Here is a 19,078-nt window from a genome sequence, read left to right as displayed (position 1 = left end):
GTAGGAAACCTCAGAGGAGAAGTGAGCAATGCTGTGTTTGCAGCCAGGTCATTATCTCCAAAACCAGGAAGGTCACGCTGCAAAAATAGAATTCCTGTTTGTGCAGGAGGCAGCGTCCTGAGCACACATGAGAAGAGCATCAAACATGGGCTGCTCAGCCACTGCCACTGCTGTGATGGCCCCAGCACTGTCCTGGCACTGCCCTGGCACTGTCCTCCCTGCTCTTACAGAACACTGCCCTGGCAATTAAATTTAACCCCCTCTGCCTTCCCTCAGTTTCTTGTACACAGAGTTCTGCTGAGATCTGTGGGAAGACTCCCACGTTGGTTGTTTTGATGGGAACACAAGATGTGGGACAGCCCATGAGGATGCTGCTGTTTCAATATCACTTCAAGGACAAGGAGGGCAGTGGGCAGTGATGTTGGGCACCCCTCATGGTGGCAAAAGCCTCCCCCAAAAAGGCGAGTGGGGGATACTTTCCTCAGCAGCTGGAACAGTGGCCAGGCACCCTCCCTGCCCCGTGTCCCTGTGGATTACAAACTTCCCTGTTTTCAGTTGCAGCTTTGGGGGCATTTTTGTGTACCTGGCCCCAGGGGTGGGTTTTGGAGTGTTGGCCATGCAGGGTCCCATGGGTTATGGTCCCCTCTCCCTGGTAACCATGGTCCTGCTCCCTTCCACTGTGTCCAGTCCAAGCTGGATCCTTTCCCAGGAAAAGCTCATGAAGGAAGCATTGGATTTTTTAATAAAGAAGCTCGTGTGTTTTCCAGAGCTGCATTCATTGTATTTTTTTATTGTATATTTATTTTATTGTATTGTATCTTTTTCGATCTTCCTCTGTGCACACCCTCACTCTCAGCCACAGGGGGTATCAGCAGGACCCTCATTCAAGCATTTATTACTTTTTCCCTCTGACAATTGCCATAAACTGTCATTTTCTGCGTCTTCTGTGCTGGATGCAAAGTACTCATTGGGCATTCAGATGCTTAGAGTCTATTTCGTTAAATCTTTAGGTCAATTTTCTGTTTAATGCAATTTATTAGTATTCTCACAATACAAAGAGAAGCCTTGGAACTGAACCAACCCGTTTATGGGGAGAGACGGACACATACAGTTTCATACCAACTTTATTTCTTTTTTTTTTCCTTTATTATTTTTTTTCATAATCACTTCTTTTGCACAACAACAACCTCAAGTTGACAATGAAATGCACGTGGTAGACCGAAGGGAACCGGACAAGGCTCTGTTAGGGATGGAAAGTCCTTCCATGACACTGCACCAGCTTCCCACCCGGCACGAGGGACGGTGGCCCCGGCTGCGGCAGGAGGAGCGGATCCTGCCCGGGGAGCAGCCGGGATGCTGAGCCCTGGGGTCATGGCTCAGCCCCGTGCCCACACAGTCATCTTCCAACCCTCTGCCTGCAGCCACGGGCTGGGCTGTTCCTCCTGGGATGCACAGCTGCCTATCCCAACTCGATGCTTTGGTACTTTCCATTTCAGAGCGCTTTGGAGGCGTGGAGTCGTTGGCTCTCCCGCGGTCCCCGTGGGCAGGGAGTGTCCGTGTCCCCTTGTCTCGGGGTGTGGGAAACTGAGGTACAGGGGATGCTGGGGCAGGGATCCCCTGCACTCAGGTCCCACGCCCCCCAGACTGTATCCCTGCACCCCGGGGACCACGGAGCGCCCACACTCAGGCATGGGCCAGTGCCCCTCTTCTGCTTTACTTAACGACAATTGACTACAAAGGTGGAGTTTATTGGTCTTGCTATGTCATCTTGTCCCTAGCATGGAGAGTAAGAAATCTCTAGCACCGTAAACAGCCATTCCCTGACTCATTTCAAGTGGTATCAGAGTGTATGTGCATATATTGTTTCCACGGATGCATTTCTGTGCGCGTGTGCACAGCCGAGTGCACAGCCACTGCGAGGAGGACAGGAATGCCATGGGAGGGATATAACGGACCCCATGAGACAGGATTGCAGAGCCAGGGCCAGAGAGCCACGCCGGGCTAAGCTAAAGCAAGCAAGCTGAAGTTTACATTTGAAAAGGGACCAGCAAGACCGACCTACCCCCGAGGTAGGATGCATGCAATCGTGAACTCCCACCAGCCCTGGAAGGTCAACTCAAAGGGGACCCCACATCTGGGTTAGAGCAAGATTTTTTAATGACTCAGAAACAATAAGACAAGGAACAGGCTCAGTCCAGAAGAAGCTGGAAGCGCCTATTTACGGACAGAGCTGAGCTCTGCTGTGAGGGATAACATGGGCACAGAGCTGTAATTTGGGCTACAAGGCCAGTTTTCCCAGCTCTTCTGCGGCTTCACCCATCGCCCAGCTGTTGGTGCCAGCTGGGAGCTCATTTCACTTCAGCTCCTCGGTCTTGCCTGAGTCAGAGGCCCTTCCCCAGGAGGGCTCTTTGGGAGGCATGTACATGCACAGAATAATGTCACCATCTCATCCTTCCTTCCTCACACAGCTGCCACACTCACGGTCTGGGCAGGGGTGCTGTGTGTGCCCTGAGGATGCTCTCCCTACTAGGCACAGTCCTGTGTCCTTGTGCTGCTGCAAAAATGGGGCTGAAAACTGTCTGTACAGAGCTTGATTCATACACACCCACAGGAATCAATGGACCTCAAGCCCCACCAGAAGGAAGGTGACCGCGGGAGTTGGGAGTTGCATGCCATGTCCATGACTGCAGTACATGGGAACAGTCCAGGAATGAGGGAGGCTGGGGCAATATGGATGTTAATGAGGGTACTTGATTAGTCTCAATTGAGGCATGAAATATGCAGCTGCACACAGCCATTAGCATGAAGGGATATGGAAAGGCATGGAATAACCACGATCCCGGCCCGTGCCACGTGCTGCCGGTCGGGCATGGCTCCTGGCCACGATGGGTTTGGAGCAGTGGGTGGATGCCCCTCATCCAGCCAACACCGCGCAGCCAAAGCAATCACACATTTCCCTGATAGTGCCCAGTGGCACTGGGCAAGCATCAAGCTCCTGAACATCCCTACTACATCCATCTGCACCAGGCAAACACGGCTCTGCGACACCTGAAGCCTCCGGCCCCACCAATGAGGCTGTTTCCTTGGCACAACGTGTCTTGGCAGCAGCTGCCTGATGTTACTGATGCAAAACTCCCCCTGCACATCCCTGCTCCTTTGAGGCAGGAGCTCACCCTGCAGTAACACATTTTCCAGCCACATCCACTGTCCCTCACCTCACTGGCCCGACGGAGGGAAGAAAAATGAGTTTCCCAGTGCTCACACCTGCACAAGCACCATCTGCCAGGCCATTCTGTGTTTCCCAGGGGATTTTTTTTTCCAGGGAAAGATATTGCAAGAGTAAGTCCCCACCTGAGACCCAGCTGGGCTACAGAGAGGGGGAGGAGAGAGGTGCAAGGCAGCACAAGGGACTGAGAGGGAAGATTCAGGCAGGAACTGAGCCCAGAGACTCAGGAGCTGTCTGGGAGGATGAGTCTGGCACAATCTGCCACTGACCACCTCTCCTCCAGCACACGCCAAACCTGACAGTCCTCTGGCTTCCCTGGGGCTGCAGGGAGTCACCTGGAACCCCCACACAGGGAGGTTTGGGTCAACACTAAATAATATGTACTAGAACTGAAGCATCACCTCTATTTCACCTCTCAGCCCTTCCTTCTCCTCCCAGCACGAGGAGCAGCCGTCCCTGCTCTCACTGCCCTGCCTGCAGGACTCAGCTGCCTCCAGCTCCCAATCCCATAATTTTCCAGCTGCTCCCTGGTCCAGCATCCCACCAACAGCCTGCCTTCACTTGGCTCAGCCTCCTGACTCCTTCTGAGCCCCCAGGAGAGAGTGAAAATGGCCATTTCTCTTGTTTTCAACTCCTGCTCATGAGTACAACGTTTCTGATAATAATAATCATAATAATCATAGTACTAAAAACAGTATTTACAACAAGCTCCAGGTCAGAATTACACACCAAGCAAACACTCAGCACCACAGAGAGTAGGACAGGGTTAATATCTCGCAGATACCTTCTCAGATCCCACCAACGCGGGACACAGACATTTGACAGTTTCAACCATTTCTTACACACAAACATTTCATTTAAATTACTTTTTAAATTTTTTTTTTTTAAACTTTTTAAAATTTCTCGCCACTATATGGATGAGGTGATGCTGGCGGTGATGCCGCGCTCTACACAGATGCTTATCTAAGACAGTTGCTACTATAAACTGATCATTAGCTACTGGTAAGAAATTCAACCCTCAGTTTCCTTCTTTGCCCTAAATCTTATTTTATTTTTGTTGCTGACAGCACAGGAGCTTTCTAACAGCCCTGTCCTGCCCCCAGCCCAGGCCGAGGGGTTCGGGAGTAAGGTAGCCCTTCCTTTTAGAAGCAGAGTCCCCTGATGTCAAGACATGGCCATTGAGAGATCCCTCCCATATCCAGCTGGGATTTTTGGGGAGATCAACAAAGAGCTCCAGGATTTGATCTCCAGCAGTTTGCTCTGTAATGGCGCTGAAGAGCCACATCCACCTCTGGAAAGAGGGAAGGGTGATTATTCTGTTCACTAAGAGGTTATTTCACAACCATGCACCGTCTCTACTGGATCTGCTTTCCTAACAGAGTGAAATCCTGTGTTGTGGTAGTGCTGGAGAGCCTGCAGACCAAGTGCCCTCTCCCAGGGCTCCCACAGAGCCAGGGTTGCAATCACCATCCATGGTTCTCCTGGGCTGAATGTCCAAGACCTCTCAGTCCCTGCTTGGGTAGGGAGAGGGCTCCTTCAGTCCACAGGTAACCAGGGTGTCAGGTAGTGCACGATGGGGCACCCAGCACCAAGCTTGGGGTGAAAACCCTCACCTGCTTCCAAAGGATCACTCTGCTCTCAAAGAATCACCCAAAGATGAGGACTTTGGGTCACTGCCTGCCTGGACTGGACCTGGATACAGCCAAGAGATGGGAGTCCTGCATGCTGCAACTTCTGAGCCACCCATCCCTCTGCTTCCTCTTTCCTACCACTGGCAAACAAGGGGTTGCTCCCTATTTAACTTCACATACAGAAATAATCACTTTCTTCCCATTATTCTGAAGATGATTTTTGGCTTGGACCAAAAACCAAGAGGAGGAAAAGCCCCAGATAAGAAATCTGTACCTCCGTGACACTGCTGGTTGAATTTATTAATACCTTAATTTTTTTTTTTTTACATCGGTTTAAGAAATATTTTTTTTTAAAAAAGGACAAAACCCTCCAAAGAAGCTGTTTGATTGACTGATCGACTGATTGATTCTCTATTTCATGTGAACTAGTTGCTATTCTGCTTAGAGGTCCCTATGATCTGTGAATCCCCACAAGCACTGACGATTAGGGATGCAGAGAGAAGCGTGTAGCTGGGGGACGAACACCAGGGAATGGGGATGGAGAACCGAATGCTGCATCTAGACAAACAAAATGAAATGTGTTGGTCGGTCGATTGGTTGGTTTGTTAACAGGAATCAGGTGCTAGATGTGTAGAAAAGCCCTTTATCCAGAGATCTCCTCCCGCTGTTCCTTGTTCCTGCGGACTTCGGCTGCGTGCAGCTCCTGCAAAAATGGGAGAGGTGACACCAGGCTAACACTGCCTGCTCTTGTGCTCTCTATTTTCCTCCTGCACCCAGGATTTACATCAGACACAAAAAAAGAGACCAGTTTCCCATCCAACGCCCCCTGAGGACAGCGAGTTACACCTGCAAGGAGTGAAGCATCATTTGTGGGAGCCCAGAGGTGACGGAACCCACAGAGAACTCATGGATCCCCTCTCATGCAAAGCCCTTTGGCCATGCAGCCCATGGACATGGGCTGGGCCTGATCCTGCGGCTCTGAACTTGCACTTATCAAGATTACCCAGACAATGTTCTCTACTGACCTTTAAGGACACATTCCCCCTCCTCGTGCTGCTCCAGAGAAGAGCTGCTCCACAGCCCCACCAGCAACAAAACACCCGCTCCCCAGTGCCCATCGCACTGGGATGACCCTACAGGGGCCAGACCCCAACCCCTCCACGAGGATCAGCACCCTGAGCCCTCAGCCCTCTCCCGGGGCTCTGCACTCGCCTTCTCGCGCAGCCGCTCCCTCAAGGCAGCGAGATGTGCTTCACGGATCTCCCTGCTCAGCTCCATCTTGTAGTTGAGCTTCTCCTCAGCCAGGCGGCTGAAGTTGTTGTTCTCCTCCAGCGCCTTGTGCAGCACCTCCCGCTCGTGTTCCCGCTTCTCCGCCAGCTGCTTCAGCACCTGAGCCTCCTGGGTCTGCCGAGGGAGAGGTGGGAGGTGACTGGAGAGAGAGGCTCTTCCAGCCCTCTGCTCCCCAGAGGGGCTTTCTGACCATCTCCTCTGCTCAAACCTCTCTGTCACCACCCTCCATCCCGTAACGCTCTCGCTCAGAAGATGTTTTGGCACCTTTTTCCTGCTATCATAGAATCACTTAGGTTGGAGAAGCCCTCTGAGATCATTGAGTCCAACAGTTCCCCCGGCACTGCCAAGCCCACCACTAACCCCTGTCCCCAAGCGCCACATCCACAAGGTGACGATGATGGAATCCAATTCCCTGGCTAAATCAGGCTGCAGAACCTCACTCCGTGGTATCTCACCTGACAACTTACAGTGGAATATAATAACAAGTGCCAGAATGCTCTTCCCAGGTGTTGCAGATTGCTGCTGCTAAGCCAGTTTTAGAGTTTGGTGCAATTAGTGCCTGTCACAAAAAAGTCACTGCTTCTATAGGACATTTCCTTACCTTCCTCCTCTCTTCTGCAGCCTCCAGCCTCCTCTGCAGCTCCTCCAGGGACAGATCCTTCTTCTTGGGAGGGGAGGAAAGGATTGGGCTCTCAGGAGATAAATCTGAAGGGGACTTCAGAATTACTTCAAAGCTCTGGCCTGATGCCCTCTTATCCAGCTGCTTCACCTCCATATCTTTGTGAGGGAAAAAAAAAAAGTGACTCTGTGGACCTGTCACTCGAGGGAGTATTCACCTGAGAGCACCAAGCTCTTTGCACAGGAATTAGGGTCCTGTGTGTCCTGACCCGGGTGATTTTGTTTTACCTCCAGAATTTTGCAATTAGTGATCACCTCCATCCCTCCCCCACGTCAATGCAATTAATTTAAAGTCACAGCATAATTACAGAAAGGCCACATTGCTGTTAATGTCTTGTATGTCACCCTGACACGAAGCAGAGAGATTGACTCTCAAGCTCCCACGTTGCCAGTGGGAGCATCATCCAAACACTGCTGGAGCTCCTGTGGGAGCAGGTTACCTACCTCCATACTGGTAGATGGTATTGGGATGGGGCTGGGTGTGGAAACAGGAGCAGATGAGGGAGAGCAGAGACAGCTCCTTCATTTTCTCCTTGTAGGCTGAAAAATATGAAATAAAAATAAGAAGATGTTATAATAACAATGGCAGCTCTTTTTTCACAGACAAATGAAGCAAGTACACAAGGAACCCCTTTTGCAGCTACCAGACTTCATGGAGGCTTTTCCAGACTCCCATGGCCTGCCAAAAGGTCCCCAAGCAGTGTCTGCTCTAGAGCAGGCTAAATTAGATGCCAGTGTGGCAAATGTCATGGGAAGACACAGAGCAGGAATTTACCACATCTAGAGGTATAAGTTTCTGTGCAGGATTTTCCCTCCAAAGGAGCTGGGGCACTGCAGCCCATGTCATTAACCATGTTGGGACAGCTGCCCACACCCTTTCTCCACTGGAATGATAATTTCCAGTCTGGGGGATGCACTGCAGAGTCCTCAGTGATCACAAGGGCACGAGCTGCTGCCCTCGTGACAGATTGCAGCAGGTCTGTTTCTGGGGCAATCTTCACTTGTATTTTTGGAGTTTAGCACATTTAAGACAGTGAACTGTTAGCACACTCTTGACAAAGGGCCTCAGAATAGATGGACTTGAAACCAGGGAGGTGCTCTGTCAGGCTGTCAGGTTCTTGATCACATCAGTGTAACCCTCACAACATTACTCCCATGTCTCAGATCAGCAGCTGGGGCTCAGCTCCCAGGTCTCACCAGCGCTTTGAGGCTCTGCCCTGGACTGGCTCCTCAGGGGACACCCAGGCATGTGGGGACAGAGTCTTCATGGCTGCATGTCCTGCCAAACCTGCCCTGAACCTCCTTGTGCTGCCCTTGCTCCTGCCTCTGCCACAGGCACAGACATTCTGGTGTCCTGCCTTGGCTCTGCCTCTGGATTTCCCACATGCCCTGGTGCTTCTGGCCTTGGTTTGTCCCTTCTGTACTGAGATCACATTTTGACCTCCAGCCAGAGGCGACTCTGCAGCTCAGCTGCCAATGCCACCTTCAGAGCAAGACCCTCCCCTGGGGCAGGACAGGAAAACCCCCAGAACTCTGTGATATGAAGAGGCACTAGATGCAGAACAATTCTGAGAAAAGTAGCATCTTGTGTACCACATGTTCTCAGGAACATCTTTCAGGTCTTCTCCTCTGCCTTCCCAGAGCTAATCGAGTGGGAAAACTTATGCCTGCTTCATATATGCACTTATTTTTTCTCCTAGGTACAGAGCTTCATCCTAATTAGCACTCTCCTTTGCTAACCAACCATCCCTGAAACTCAGATATTTATTGAACAATTTCTTAGCTTGCTCCATATTTTGATTTGAACACCCTGCCCAGTCCTGCTGTTAAATGTAAACCAAATAGGAACAGTTCACATCAGCAGTGCCAGCCAGACATCTTTGATTTTGTTTCAAATGAAAAAAAACCTCTGGAAAGCCTCTGAGAGGCCAGAAGTCATGGCATGCAGCAGTAAGCTAATGCATCTCCTAATGTGCTGCCAAGAGCCCTGAGGAAGCTCCCCGGGAATAAACGAGAGGCATTATCATTTATTATCATTTAGACATTATCATTTAATACAAACAAACCAGGCAACGAGGTCGTTGCTCCACCATTATGTCTGGGCCTGGGTGAAACCAAGACATGAAGCAGATGTGCCACACCCCCGACCCGCTCATTTAATTCAATTTAACGGTCTCCCAGCACTTGTTACAGAGCACAGGGCTTTGTGTTTCATTGCTTGAGCTTCAGTGCTGGCACTCTGTGCAGATGATTCCATGCTGCACTCCCTGCCTTTCAGGAGGTTTGTTGTGGTGGTTTCACAGCTGCCTCCATTCCACCGGGATCTTCCCTGTCCCGTTTTCCCCACTGTAGAGCAAACTGACCGTCAATTAAAACGAAGAGGAGGGAGAAGACAAAAGGGCCCTGGGCTGCGGCAGGGCTGTGATGAGCGCTGGAAGTGCTCCCCGTCCTTGTCCCGTCCCGGACGCTGCAGCTGCAGCCCGGCGCCAGCCGTCAAGTGCAATTAGCGGCACAGGGCTCCGGGGAGCGGGGCTGGAGCTGCCGCGGCCCCGGGGACCGGCGGGGGGACGGTCCCGAAGGGCCCCGATCGGCCCCTGCTGCCGGGGTGGAGCGGGGGAAGCAGCGGGAAGGGGGCAGCGGACCGAGCCCCCCTCCCGGACCTTTCCCGGAGCGGCAGCACCGCCCCCCGCCCGGAGCTGTCCCTTCAGGACCATCGCCACCCCCGGGACCCCGCGCCGGGAGCTGTCCGCCCAGCACCGCCCGCGGGGCCGGGGGCTTCGGCGTGGCGAGGGGGAAGGACCGACTCCCGAAGGAATTACAGGACCATGGGTTTACTAAATCGTTTGGGTTGGAAAAGCCCTCTGAGATCATCGAGTCCAGCCGTTCCCCCGGCACTGCCACGCCCACCACTAACCCATGTCCCCAGGTGCCACATTCACATGGAATTTAAATCCCTTCAAGGACGGGGGCTCCATCACTTCCCTGGGCACCCTGTGTCAAGGCTGGACAATCCTTTCAGTGAAAAAATTTTCCCTAATGTCCAGTCTAAACCTCCCCTGGCTCAGCTTGAGGCCGTTTCCTCTTGCCCTGTCACTTGTTATTTGGGAGAAAAGACTGACTCCTGCCTCACTACACCCTCCTTTCAGGGAGTTGTAGAGAGTAAGAAGGTCCCCCCTGAGCCTCCTTTTCTCCAGGCTGAGCCCCCCCAGCTCCCTCAGTCGCTCCTCATCACACTTGTGCTCCAGACCCTTCCCCAGCTCTGTTGCCGCAGCTGCATCAGAAAGGACATGCCCAGAACTCAGCGGTAAAAGATCAGCATTTCAAACCTCAGGACTCAAATTTGCTTCAGAAGTATCTGCACTCCCATTTTCCAGTAGATATTAGGCTTTGAGAACATATTTATGCTGGTGTCCCTTGAACCAGGACAAAACATCTGACTGACCACATTATGACATGGCCAACGAGCCCCTTCCCAGAAAGGCTGCATCCAGTGCACAAATGTACATGTTTTAAGAACAATTAGACAGGAAATGCTGAACATTTTATTTGAGGATCTATTAGCATTTTTACTTCTGCTAAGTCAGCAAAAATAAATTCAGCTTACGCTGAACAAATATTTCATTTCTGCATAGATTAATCTGACTCATGTCCTCAGAGACTTCATCCCAAAGCATCACTTCAGTCTCAGAGGGGAAGCAAGAGCTCTGTCTCACTGGTGGGTAGAGGATTAGGACAGGCTGCTCACTCAGGTATGACTTACTGATATTTTATATCTCTTTTTAGGTAAATGCTGCAGTAGAAAGATCAGCAGCAAATTCATTCACTCTGGTATATCTTCAACACTAAGTCATAACACTTCACTGCTGTCAGAACTGGTGTGAAACATAGCAAATGACTGAGTTGTATAAACTAACAAGTGAATAAACTGTAGAAATAATAAAAAAATATATCAGAGGCCCATCCTGTAAAGTGGGGTAAACTTGTGTTTTGTTTGCTTCAGAGGGCCCTGGGTAGTGATTAAGCTGCAATCCAAAAAGGTGCAGTCAGTTCCTCAATGCCTCTGAACATTTATTCCCTGCCATCAGGACAGGCTGACTCTGGTTTGGTTGTATTCCCTCGGACACCCCATGAAGCAATCAATATTTATTAAAATTTTTCATCTACATGTATATAATGCCTGGGGAAAATTACTTTCTCCTTGTTGTAAGGAGAAGAAGGGAGACGACCTGGGCCTTCACCAAGGCACCAGGAGGCTCAGGGGGCTCCCAGCTGCCTCTGGCGACTCCTTCCCTGTGCTCCCTCTAGTGCTGTAGGGAACATCCTGCACTTCCAAATCCCCTCTGCTTTGCATGAGCAGGAGCGCTACGTGCACCATCGATCCGTGAAAAGTGTTTGTCTCCAACTCAACCTCCGGAGACATTATCCAGCTGCTCCCCGAGTGGCTGCAGCGCCGGAGATGGAGGAACGGCTGGGGATGGTGCTGTGCACGAGCAACGGGAACTGTCTTCCTGCTCGACACCTGCCTGGAGGGTGGGGCTCAACACCTTTTATTCATCAAAAACTTTTGTTCTTGGCTTCCTAACCAGGTTTTGGTTTGGTGTTTAAATGACATCCAGCAAAACAGAGCGAGACCATCTATGCACAACACTGATACGGCGCCATTCATAATGAACCAGAGGCAAGGCAAGGCTAATTTATGTGGATTCAGGCAATTTAAATGGATGAAACTGGATGTGCTCTGACTGATAGCAAGGTCAAAGGAAGGTTATTAGAAGAAAATAATTTGGTTTGTGAAGATAACTTTGGAGAAGTAAAAATTGCTTCCATAAAGAATATTATCTAATGAAAAAAACGAGAACAGGCCAATTATAGTCAAAGCTTAAACAGAAGGTAGAGAAACCAGAGAGCAGTTAACCAAGACCTCCAGCACAAAGACTGCAATGCCACACACACAACAAAAGCAACCACAGTCCTTGATAAGCCTAAAGAGTACAGTAGGCTCCAGATATTCTCCCCCACTATGAATCCTGTCATAAAAATCATGGCCAGACCTTCAGTCTAACTCATTTCCATCTTCTTGGTCCCCAGCTTCCACAAACAGGTCAGCAGCAGATATCACACAATGAGAAAACAGTAGCATTTTTTCTTTTATTTGGGGTTCTGTATGGGTTTTTCTGGTTGTGTTTTTTCTCTTTTTTTGTCAGCTCAGCAGTTGCACCCCACACTGATACCCTACACCATCTCAGCTGCTCACCATGAAACTTCACGCCCAGGAGTTACCATGGGCTCATGTGGGACCATCCACAAGAACAGGCAGATGTGAGGGTTACTCTGCCTTCTGTCAAACATCTGCCAAACACTCACCCAGGGATGGTTTCCCATCACCTGGCTCCTTCCCCCCAGGTTTTATTGGCAGCTCATGAATGTCACATCAACCCACGGCCAACGGATCAGCAAATCACTCGAGCTGTAGCACTGGAACATGTGGGTTGCTCCCAGGAAAATAACCAGGGGAATCTCCTCTTCTATGGGCTCAGCAGGAGAGAAGGGTCAAAGCTGTGCAGCAGAGCCCTGGCAGCCTGAGATGGGAGTGACTGACTGTCAGGGAGAAAAGAACCATGGCCTGGGCTGCTTAATAAAGCAGAGGAAGGAGCCAAATGGAAGCAGCTGACCCAGAGTGTTTGTGGATTTGGGGCAAACACAGGTCTGGATGGTCAGGTTTGGGTGAGACAAAGGGCTACAAAGGAGTTGGGGACCTGATGAGGCAGCAGCTCATGAGACAAAGACAGGAGCCCAGTGCCATGATGGGTCAGGTACAGACATACTGTGTGACCACAGACAGTCATTTGGCCTCTTGGCATCTTGGTTTCCTGTGCATCAACCAAGGATTATTGTACTCGCCCATTATACAGTGTTATTATTTGTATAAACACATTCAGAGGGTATAAGATTCTCTAGTAAGGCACTAAAAATGTAGAGGTACCTTTAAAGAACGAAAGAATTTTTTGGAAATACGCTGTACAGCTCTTTACCAGTTGGGATGTGCCAAAGTGCCACAGCACAAGCCCATGGTCTTTGGTTGCTCTCTGGCTCTTTTTTATTTCTAAATCACAGATTTGACCATTGGTTTAACTCCCCTCTGGATAGGAGATTTTTGTTTTTGAAACATAAACTCCCACCTGGAAGAGTAAAGCCCATGTCATTAGGACAACTGGGAAGGCTTAGCCAGGCGTGTTGTTTCCAGTTAATTTAGGGGTACAGAAGTTTCAGTGAGCTTCAGGTCCCTCCAAGGATTATCACCAAGAATCATCAGCCCTGTTCACCCTAATAAAGCTTGAAGTTGCAATCCCCCCTGCTGCCCACACTGCTGTCACAACGGGCTTATCTGCAGCCTTCTGGTTGCCACATCCAGCCTCTGAATCCCAGCTTTTCCTTTGCAGAAGGAAAACATGTTCATTGGATAAAGCAGTGCCTTTACCAAATCTGAACAAACATTGACAGGCTCTCTTGAGATATCTAAGGCAATCTCCGAGAGCCTACGTGGTGCCATTAAATAAGATATGATTTGTATTTTATATTTTAGAAAGAACAAATATTTTCCAATGATTTAGGTCCCTCAGTTCCTCATTTGGATACACTGGTAAAAAAAAAAGGACATATATATATATATATATATATAAACACACACATATATGTAAATGCCTACAGTAGATTCTTTTGGTTTGTAAACCTTAAGTCCCAATAAAAGTATCATACATTTCTAAGGCCATGTAGACTCCATCAACACCTGAAGAAAAAGCAAATGGTGATTTCTTGGAACACAGAGAGATGGAGAGCTTGACAGAAAGGCCTCTGAGCAGTGGGCAGTAGAAGTGTCAGCACAGGGCAACACCACGTGGTGTCCACCGATACCATCCAGAAAAGGGGATAACCTGGAGCTACATGAAGTCACACAGCTCTCACATTTCAATGCAGGAGGGGAAAACCTCGGGGTCTGCCAAGGCCCTTTTACCATGCCCAGTCATGACAACCTGGTGTTTCCTCTTGGCTCCACCTTCTCAGACACGCTAACGCCAGAGAGAAAAGCCAGCGAGGCTGTCACCTCACTGCATCATTTCGTAACCTCAGGTCCCTTTATTCAACCCAGCTGCTGCAAACGGCGGGGGGATGTTCCGTAAGCCCTGCAGAGCCCAGCCAGACCCCCCGCCCGCGGTGCACAAAAGCACAAAGCCCTGCGCGGATGCTGCGGGAGCTCTGTCCCTGCAAGGGCTGCCCGGCAGCAGGGCCGGCACCGCAGCTGAGCCGGCACTGAGCATGTGCCGCCCATCCCGCGGCTCCAGCTCCGAAAACAACCCCCGGGGCCGGGGGAAAACGCCTGGGGTGGCAGGGAGAAAAGAGAGAGGGCTGCCGGGCTGGGGGAAGCGAGCCTTGTTTCTTTTCATCCCAAGGATTTGGTTGTTTGTTTAATCTTCCCAAGGGGGGGGGGGAGCCCCCGGGGCATCAACCGCAGAGGATGCAGCTGCTCTGCCTTCAGCACGGATCGGCTTTTGCTGAGAATAAAGAAGGAAATAATGAAGGAAGCAATCAAGACTCATTCCTTAATTTAAGGATTTACTTGTCTTTTTCCTCCTGCCTTTCCAGGCTACTCTCCGTTCCTGCTGCACGTGCTATAGGCGATGGGGAGATGAGGAGCTGCTCCTGCAAAGGCGGCTGGGCGAGGCTCAGCCCCGACCATCCCTTGGCACACAGCGCCCTATTCTCCTCCCTCCTGCCACAGCACGGCTTTCCCGTGACTTTTCACCCCCTGAAATTGTTTCTCTGCTTGATCTGAGCCACAAGGAAGCACGGTTTCACGCTTCTTCACGATCCCAAGCCTCCCTTGACAGCAAAACCGCATCTTTGGGAAGATGAAATATGCTACGGGCATGTGGTGGGTTGGGAGGGCGAGAATGCACCAGCTGGAAAACGCATGTTCTGCCCACGCGTGTTTCATCCTCGTCCATCTCAAGTTCGATGCAACCTTGGTTTAGATGGCCGGTAAGTCTGAGCCTCCACTCCCACCCCCACTCTGCAAACGAGGTCCAATCCTGCTCAGTAGGGAAGGCAGGAGATGGGTGGCACCTCCCAGGAGTGCACTGCTGCAGACGTTCATTGAGACAGGGATACTCACAGGAATATACACAATAGCTGGAGGTTTTCTGTCACAGTGACACATTTTTACAATGCTGCTTGACTTCTTTAATTGCATGCAAAACCCACTCAGGATCAGCTGCGCCCTCACAGTCTCCCCCCACACACACCCCTCCATCTCTCTGCCCTTCTCCCCCCTGCATCTACTGGTCTTTTAAAAAGAGAAAGGAATTGAAAATGCACAGCAGGAAACCCAGGCAAAGGACAGCAAAAGCAGCAGGAAGTGTTTTGCCTGGTCTCCTTCGGGCTGGTTCCTTGCCTGGGGGTCACAAAGCACTACCTGCTCTTTTTTTGTCTGTGGCTCCTGCTCAGCCCTCCATCCCAGCCCTCCAGGCTCTTGCTTTCCCCACCCAAGCCCCTCTTTATGGGCTGCAGAATCCAGAGCCATTTCGAGAGAAAACTTGTTTTTCTAAAAGCAAAAGACCCCCTAAACACACCCACTGCTCATTGTACCATTTCAGGCTTTTCTCCTTCACCCACACTCCCGGTTTCAGCCATTCAAATCCCTCCTCCTGAGAAAAAAAGGGGAGACAAGTCTTTGGGAAGCTGGACCGAGGCAGCACAGCATCCTCGGGGCAGGCTGCCATCCTGCAGCCAAACCCGACCAGGCTCCCGGGATGTGATTCCCGGCACTGCTGCAGGAGGGAGGAAGGGCTTCCCTTGCAGCATCTCATTTCACCCAACGCCATCAAAGGGCCGCTCCCCTGTACCATCTTCTAACCAAGAAATGCGAGCTGTGGAAGAAATCCAGGGCTGGGAAGCCCTGAGAATACACAGAAACCCCTCCAGGTCCTTTTGGTTGGCATTGGGGAATTTTATAGGGCATTACTGTCTCTCATCCCTGTCTCCCTTTCCATTACCCATTTAGCCAATACATGATCTCCATAAAACAAAATGTAATTCCTGATTTCTTTACATCCTGCTACACAGCGTGCAAATTTTTCTTAGGGGGAAAAAAACGCCCTGTAACATATTACAAAAACAATATTTAATTGGCATGTAGCAGAATCTTCTAATGGCACAAGGTAACGGCAGCAATATTTTAAATTGGCAAGTTTATCACCTGTGTATTCATATTAAAATAAAAAGCCCACCTGCTATCTTGCATCAGAAGGGTGTGTGTACGGGGGAGGAAGGGGAAGGAAGGGGAACAATGCTGCCATACCAACTGCCTCCTCAGAGCAGAACTCCCCTGAAACCCACGGAGTAAAAAAAAAAAAAAAAATGGAAAAAACCAACCCAAACCTTCAGAATAATGATAAAAAAAATAAACCCCGATGGTTTTAGGAGTGCGTTGATGTCGAGCCCCCCCAGAAGGCGCCTGTCCTACCTGAGACGGTGCTGGCCATGCTGCGGCGGGAGCGGAGCGGGTGCTGCAGGAGCGCAGGAGCTGCGGAGGTGCTGCAATGCTGCGGGGAGGGAGGACTGACTCAGCTGGAGGGGGCTGCAGCCATCCGCGGCGGGGAGAGGCTGGAGCGCCCAGAGAAAGGCGAGGGGTGGAAAGAAAGAGAAGGGTCACTAGTTCAGAATATTAATGAGCGTATCAGGCCTCCTTTCCTGGGTGGCTTTGACGGCAGATCCCTCCCAGGCAAGCCTGGCTGCCAGGAACACAGCCCCACGGGGGAGGGGGGGAGACACACCCAGCCGGGCGCTGGCAAAAGAGGATTTTTCCTCCTCTTCCTCCCTTTCTTGTCTGCTTGAGATGGGCTAAACTGCTTTTTCTCCCTTGCTGAAAGCAGAGATAAGCAAATTCATTGATTTTTTTTTTTTTTTTTTTTAAACCATCTATTCCAAGGCAGCCTCACCTGCAGGGCCAGGTCGGGGGGTCGGACTTAGCTGGGCTGAGATGTAAAATCCAAACCCCAACCCTTGCAGCAGCTTTAGGCAAACAGCAAAGGGAGGAGGGATCCCAGACAGGTTTTTAGGAATGGGTTTAGCTTTTTTTTTTTTTGCACCAGCACTGAGGCACTAAAGGAGCTGCAGTTTGGGGAAGAAACTGCTGTAAAAGTAGAGGAGGAAGAGCAGAATGGAGAATTCTCTTCAGTGAGAATTCTCCAGGTTTCTCCCCCACCCCAGGCAGCAGGACCTCTCTTCTTGTCATTTGCTCTCTGTTCTCTATCGTTTCTTTCATTTCCATTTGTGGCTCTTGTTAGGGGCCAATGCTTCTGTTATTTTAGAGCATCACACACACATTTGGGAGCAGGGAACCCTCCCAAACCCACACATCTCCCAGCACGCTGCAATGCAGACACTCCCAAACAATTCCAGCTGCTGCAGGGAACTACAGGTTGTTGGAGTAGCTGCCAGTGCTATGGCTTGGTCAGGGGCAGAAGCCACAGGCAGTGCCTATTAAATTCAGTTAAAAAACCCAGAGATTTTCCTTTTTTCCTAATTTTTTCCCCCCAATTTCCAAGTGTCCTATTCCTTCAGCATTGCATTTAAAAACAAAACCAAAAATTATAGAAAATAAGTCTAATTCAGAATAAAATCAACACTACCCACACATTTTCAAAGCGTGTTTGCAACAGGAGCTTTTTTATGACCTTTAACTGCTTCTTGGTCTGTCCAAGGCTTGTTTTGTAGTTTCAACTCCCTCTACTTTCTCCTTGGATTGAATCTCTACGACTTTATCTGTTATCTTGCGTGTGTTTCAAAAACATCTTTGCCATGATCAGAGGAAGGCAGCCATCCCAGGCACCTGACTGCTGGAATAAGTTCCCAGCTCTGTTCAGGATGAGCTCTGGCTTTGATGTACCCAGCAGTCCCAAGAGGGTTTGGCTACCTCTTGTGACATTCTGCATCTTCTGGACATCAATCCTGTACACATTTTATTCCTTTTATTGAAGAAAGGGAAGAGAAGGCTTTCAAGGTGCCATGGCACGTGTCCCACTGGAATACACTGTGTGAGAAATGAGGAACAAACGATTTGGAGGGTCAGGGTGGAAAGCTATTTCCCAACAGCAAAGAGACAGAAAGGCTCTGGATTACCAGGATTTAAATGAATCCAATAATTTTGGGACAAACAAAAATTTTAGCCTGTTGTTATGGGAACCATCACATCTCAGGACAACGACTGGTAACTTAATCCTCTCCTGTCTGAAAGGATGAAAATAACGTTCATGCCAACCACAGGAGTTTCACAGCAGGTCCTCACGGCTCTACGAATTCTTTTGTCCCATTCCCGAAGATTCCTGCTCATCTGGAAGCATCTGGATCTCATCTGGGAAGAGAGATCCTGCCTGGGCAGCCTCTGAACAAACAGGACCATTATTCCTTTTGCACTTCTTCACAGCACGAGTGTCCTCCTTTCCAGGTCTCCATGACATGGTTCAGCTACTTCCCCACAGAGGTTAAGGATCATCTTTTCCAAGGTTTATATTTTTCTTTTCCAAGGTTTATATTTTGCATAATTTTTTTTCCCTGAAAATGAAAAATAGTTTAGCCAAGATCTTCCCCATCCACTAATGAGAGGAGAAGGGCTGGTTCCCTCTGGCTGAGCTGGCAGGGAGAGGCTGTTCCAGGTGAAGGGCTGGACTGTCACACAACCCACATTTTGCAAACCTCTCCTCCCTCTCCAAACTCCTGCTTTATAAGAACTCAGGGTTTACCCCAGGGAGCCAAACACCAGGATGATGATCCAGTGTAAGACAACACCTTTATTTACCATCCCTGTACCCCGACACAGGCGCTGCAGCTCCACCAAACCCTCGCAATCCCTCCGCAACCTGAACAAGAAATAAATGTTTCTCTTTAAAATTACAAATCACTGTCCCCCCCCCCCCGTTTCCTCTGCTCTGTTTTTAGAAGAACCTGGTGCAGCAGTGCTGGAGGCAGCCTGGCTGCAGCCTGGTCAGGTGGGGTCACTGGTGCAGAGGAGCAGCCCCAGGAGATGCGGAGCCGGCGGGAGCTGAGTCATGTTTGCTGTGGACACGGGCACCTGCTGACTCACACTCCTCCTCTGGGCTGGGAGCCTTCCAGCCCTTCTCTCCCAGCAGGTAACACTGCTGCAAGCAACAGCTCTTAAACAAGGGAAAATAATCTCATTTGGCACACAGTTGACACT

The 19,078-nt window shown here is 50.1% G+C and overlaps 1 protein-coding gene across 1 annotated transcript; it reads right to left on the bottom strand.

Moving 5' to 3' along the window:
* Positions 1-1,106: 1,106 nt before the first annotated feature.
* STMN3 (stathmin 3) lies at positions 1,107-16,634 on the bottom strand. Its single transcript, XM_027645993.1, has 5 exons — positions 16,346-16,634; positions 7,270-7,365; positions 6,749-6,924; positions 6,070-6,261; positions 1,107-5,560 (listed from the first exon to the last, which is right to left on the bottom strand). Exons 1-5 carry the CDS (start codon positions 16,362-16,364, stop codon positions 5,501-5,503), a joined length of 543 nt encoding a protein of 180 aa, XP_027501794.1. The 5' UTR covers positions 16,365-16,634; the 3' UTR covers positions 1,107-5,500.
* Positions 16,635-19,078: the final 2,444 nt, after the last annotated feature.

This window comes from Corapipo altera, unplaced genomic scaffold (genome assembly GCF_003945725.1).
Source record: "Corapipo altera isolate COAL_440 unplaced genomic scaffold, ASM394572v1 64, whole genome shotgun sequence".
NCBI lineage: Eukaryota > Metazoa > Chordata > Aves > Passeriformes > Pipridae > Corapipo > Corapipo altera.
Note: the sequence above shows the minus strand (reverse complement) of the source record. Positions and strands in the feature narration are given on the sequence as shown.

Excerpts from the sequence above, each read along its gene's own strand:
- STMN3 (XM_027645993.1), bottom strand. Across the intron at positions 6,925-7,269 it reads TACCATCTACCAGTATGGAG|ATATGGAGGTGAAGCAGCTG; the intron begins GTAGGTAACCTG and ends TCCCTCACAAAG. Across the intron at positions 5,561-6,069 it reads GGGAGCGGCTGCGCGAGAAG|GAGCTGCACGCAGCCGAAGT; the intron begins GCGAGTGCAGAG and ends CCATTTTTGCAG.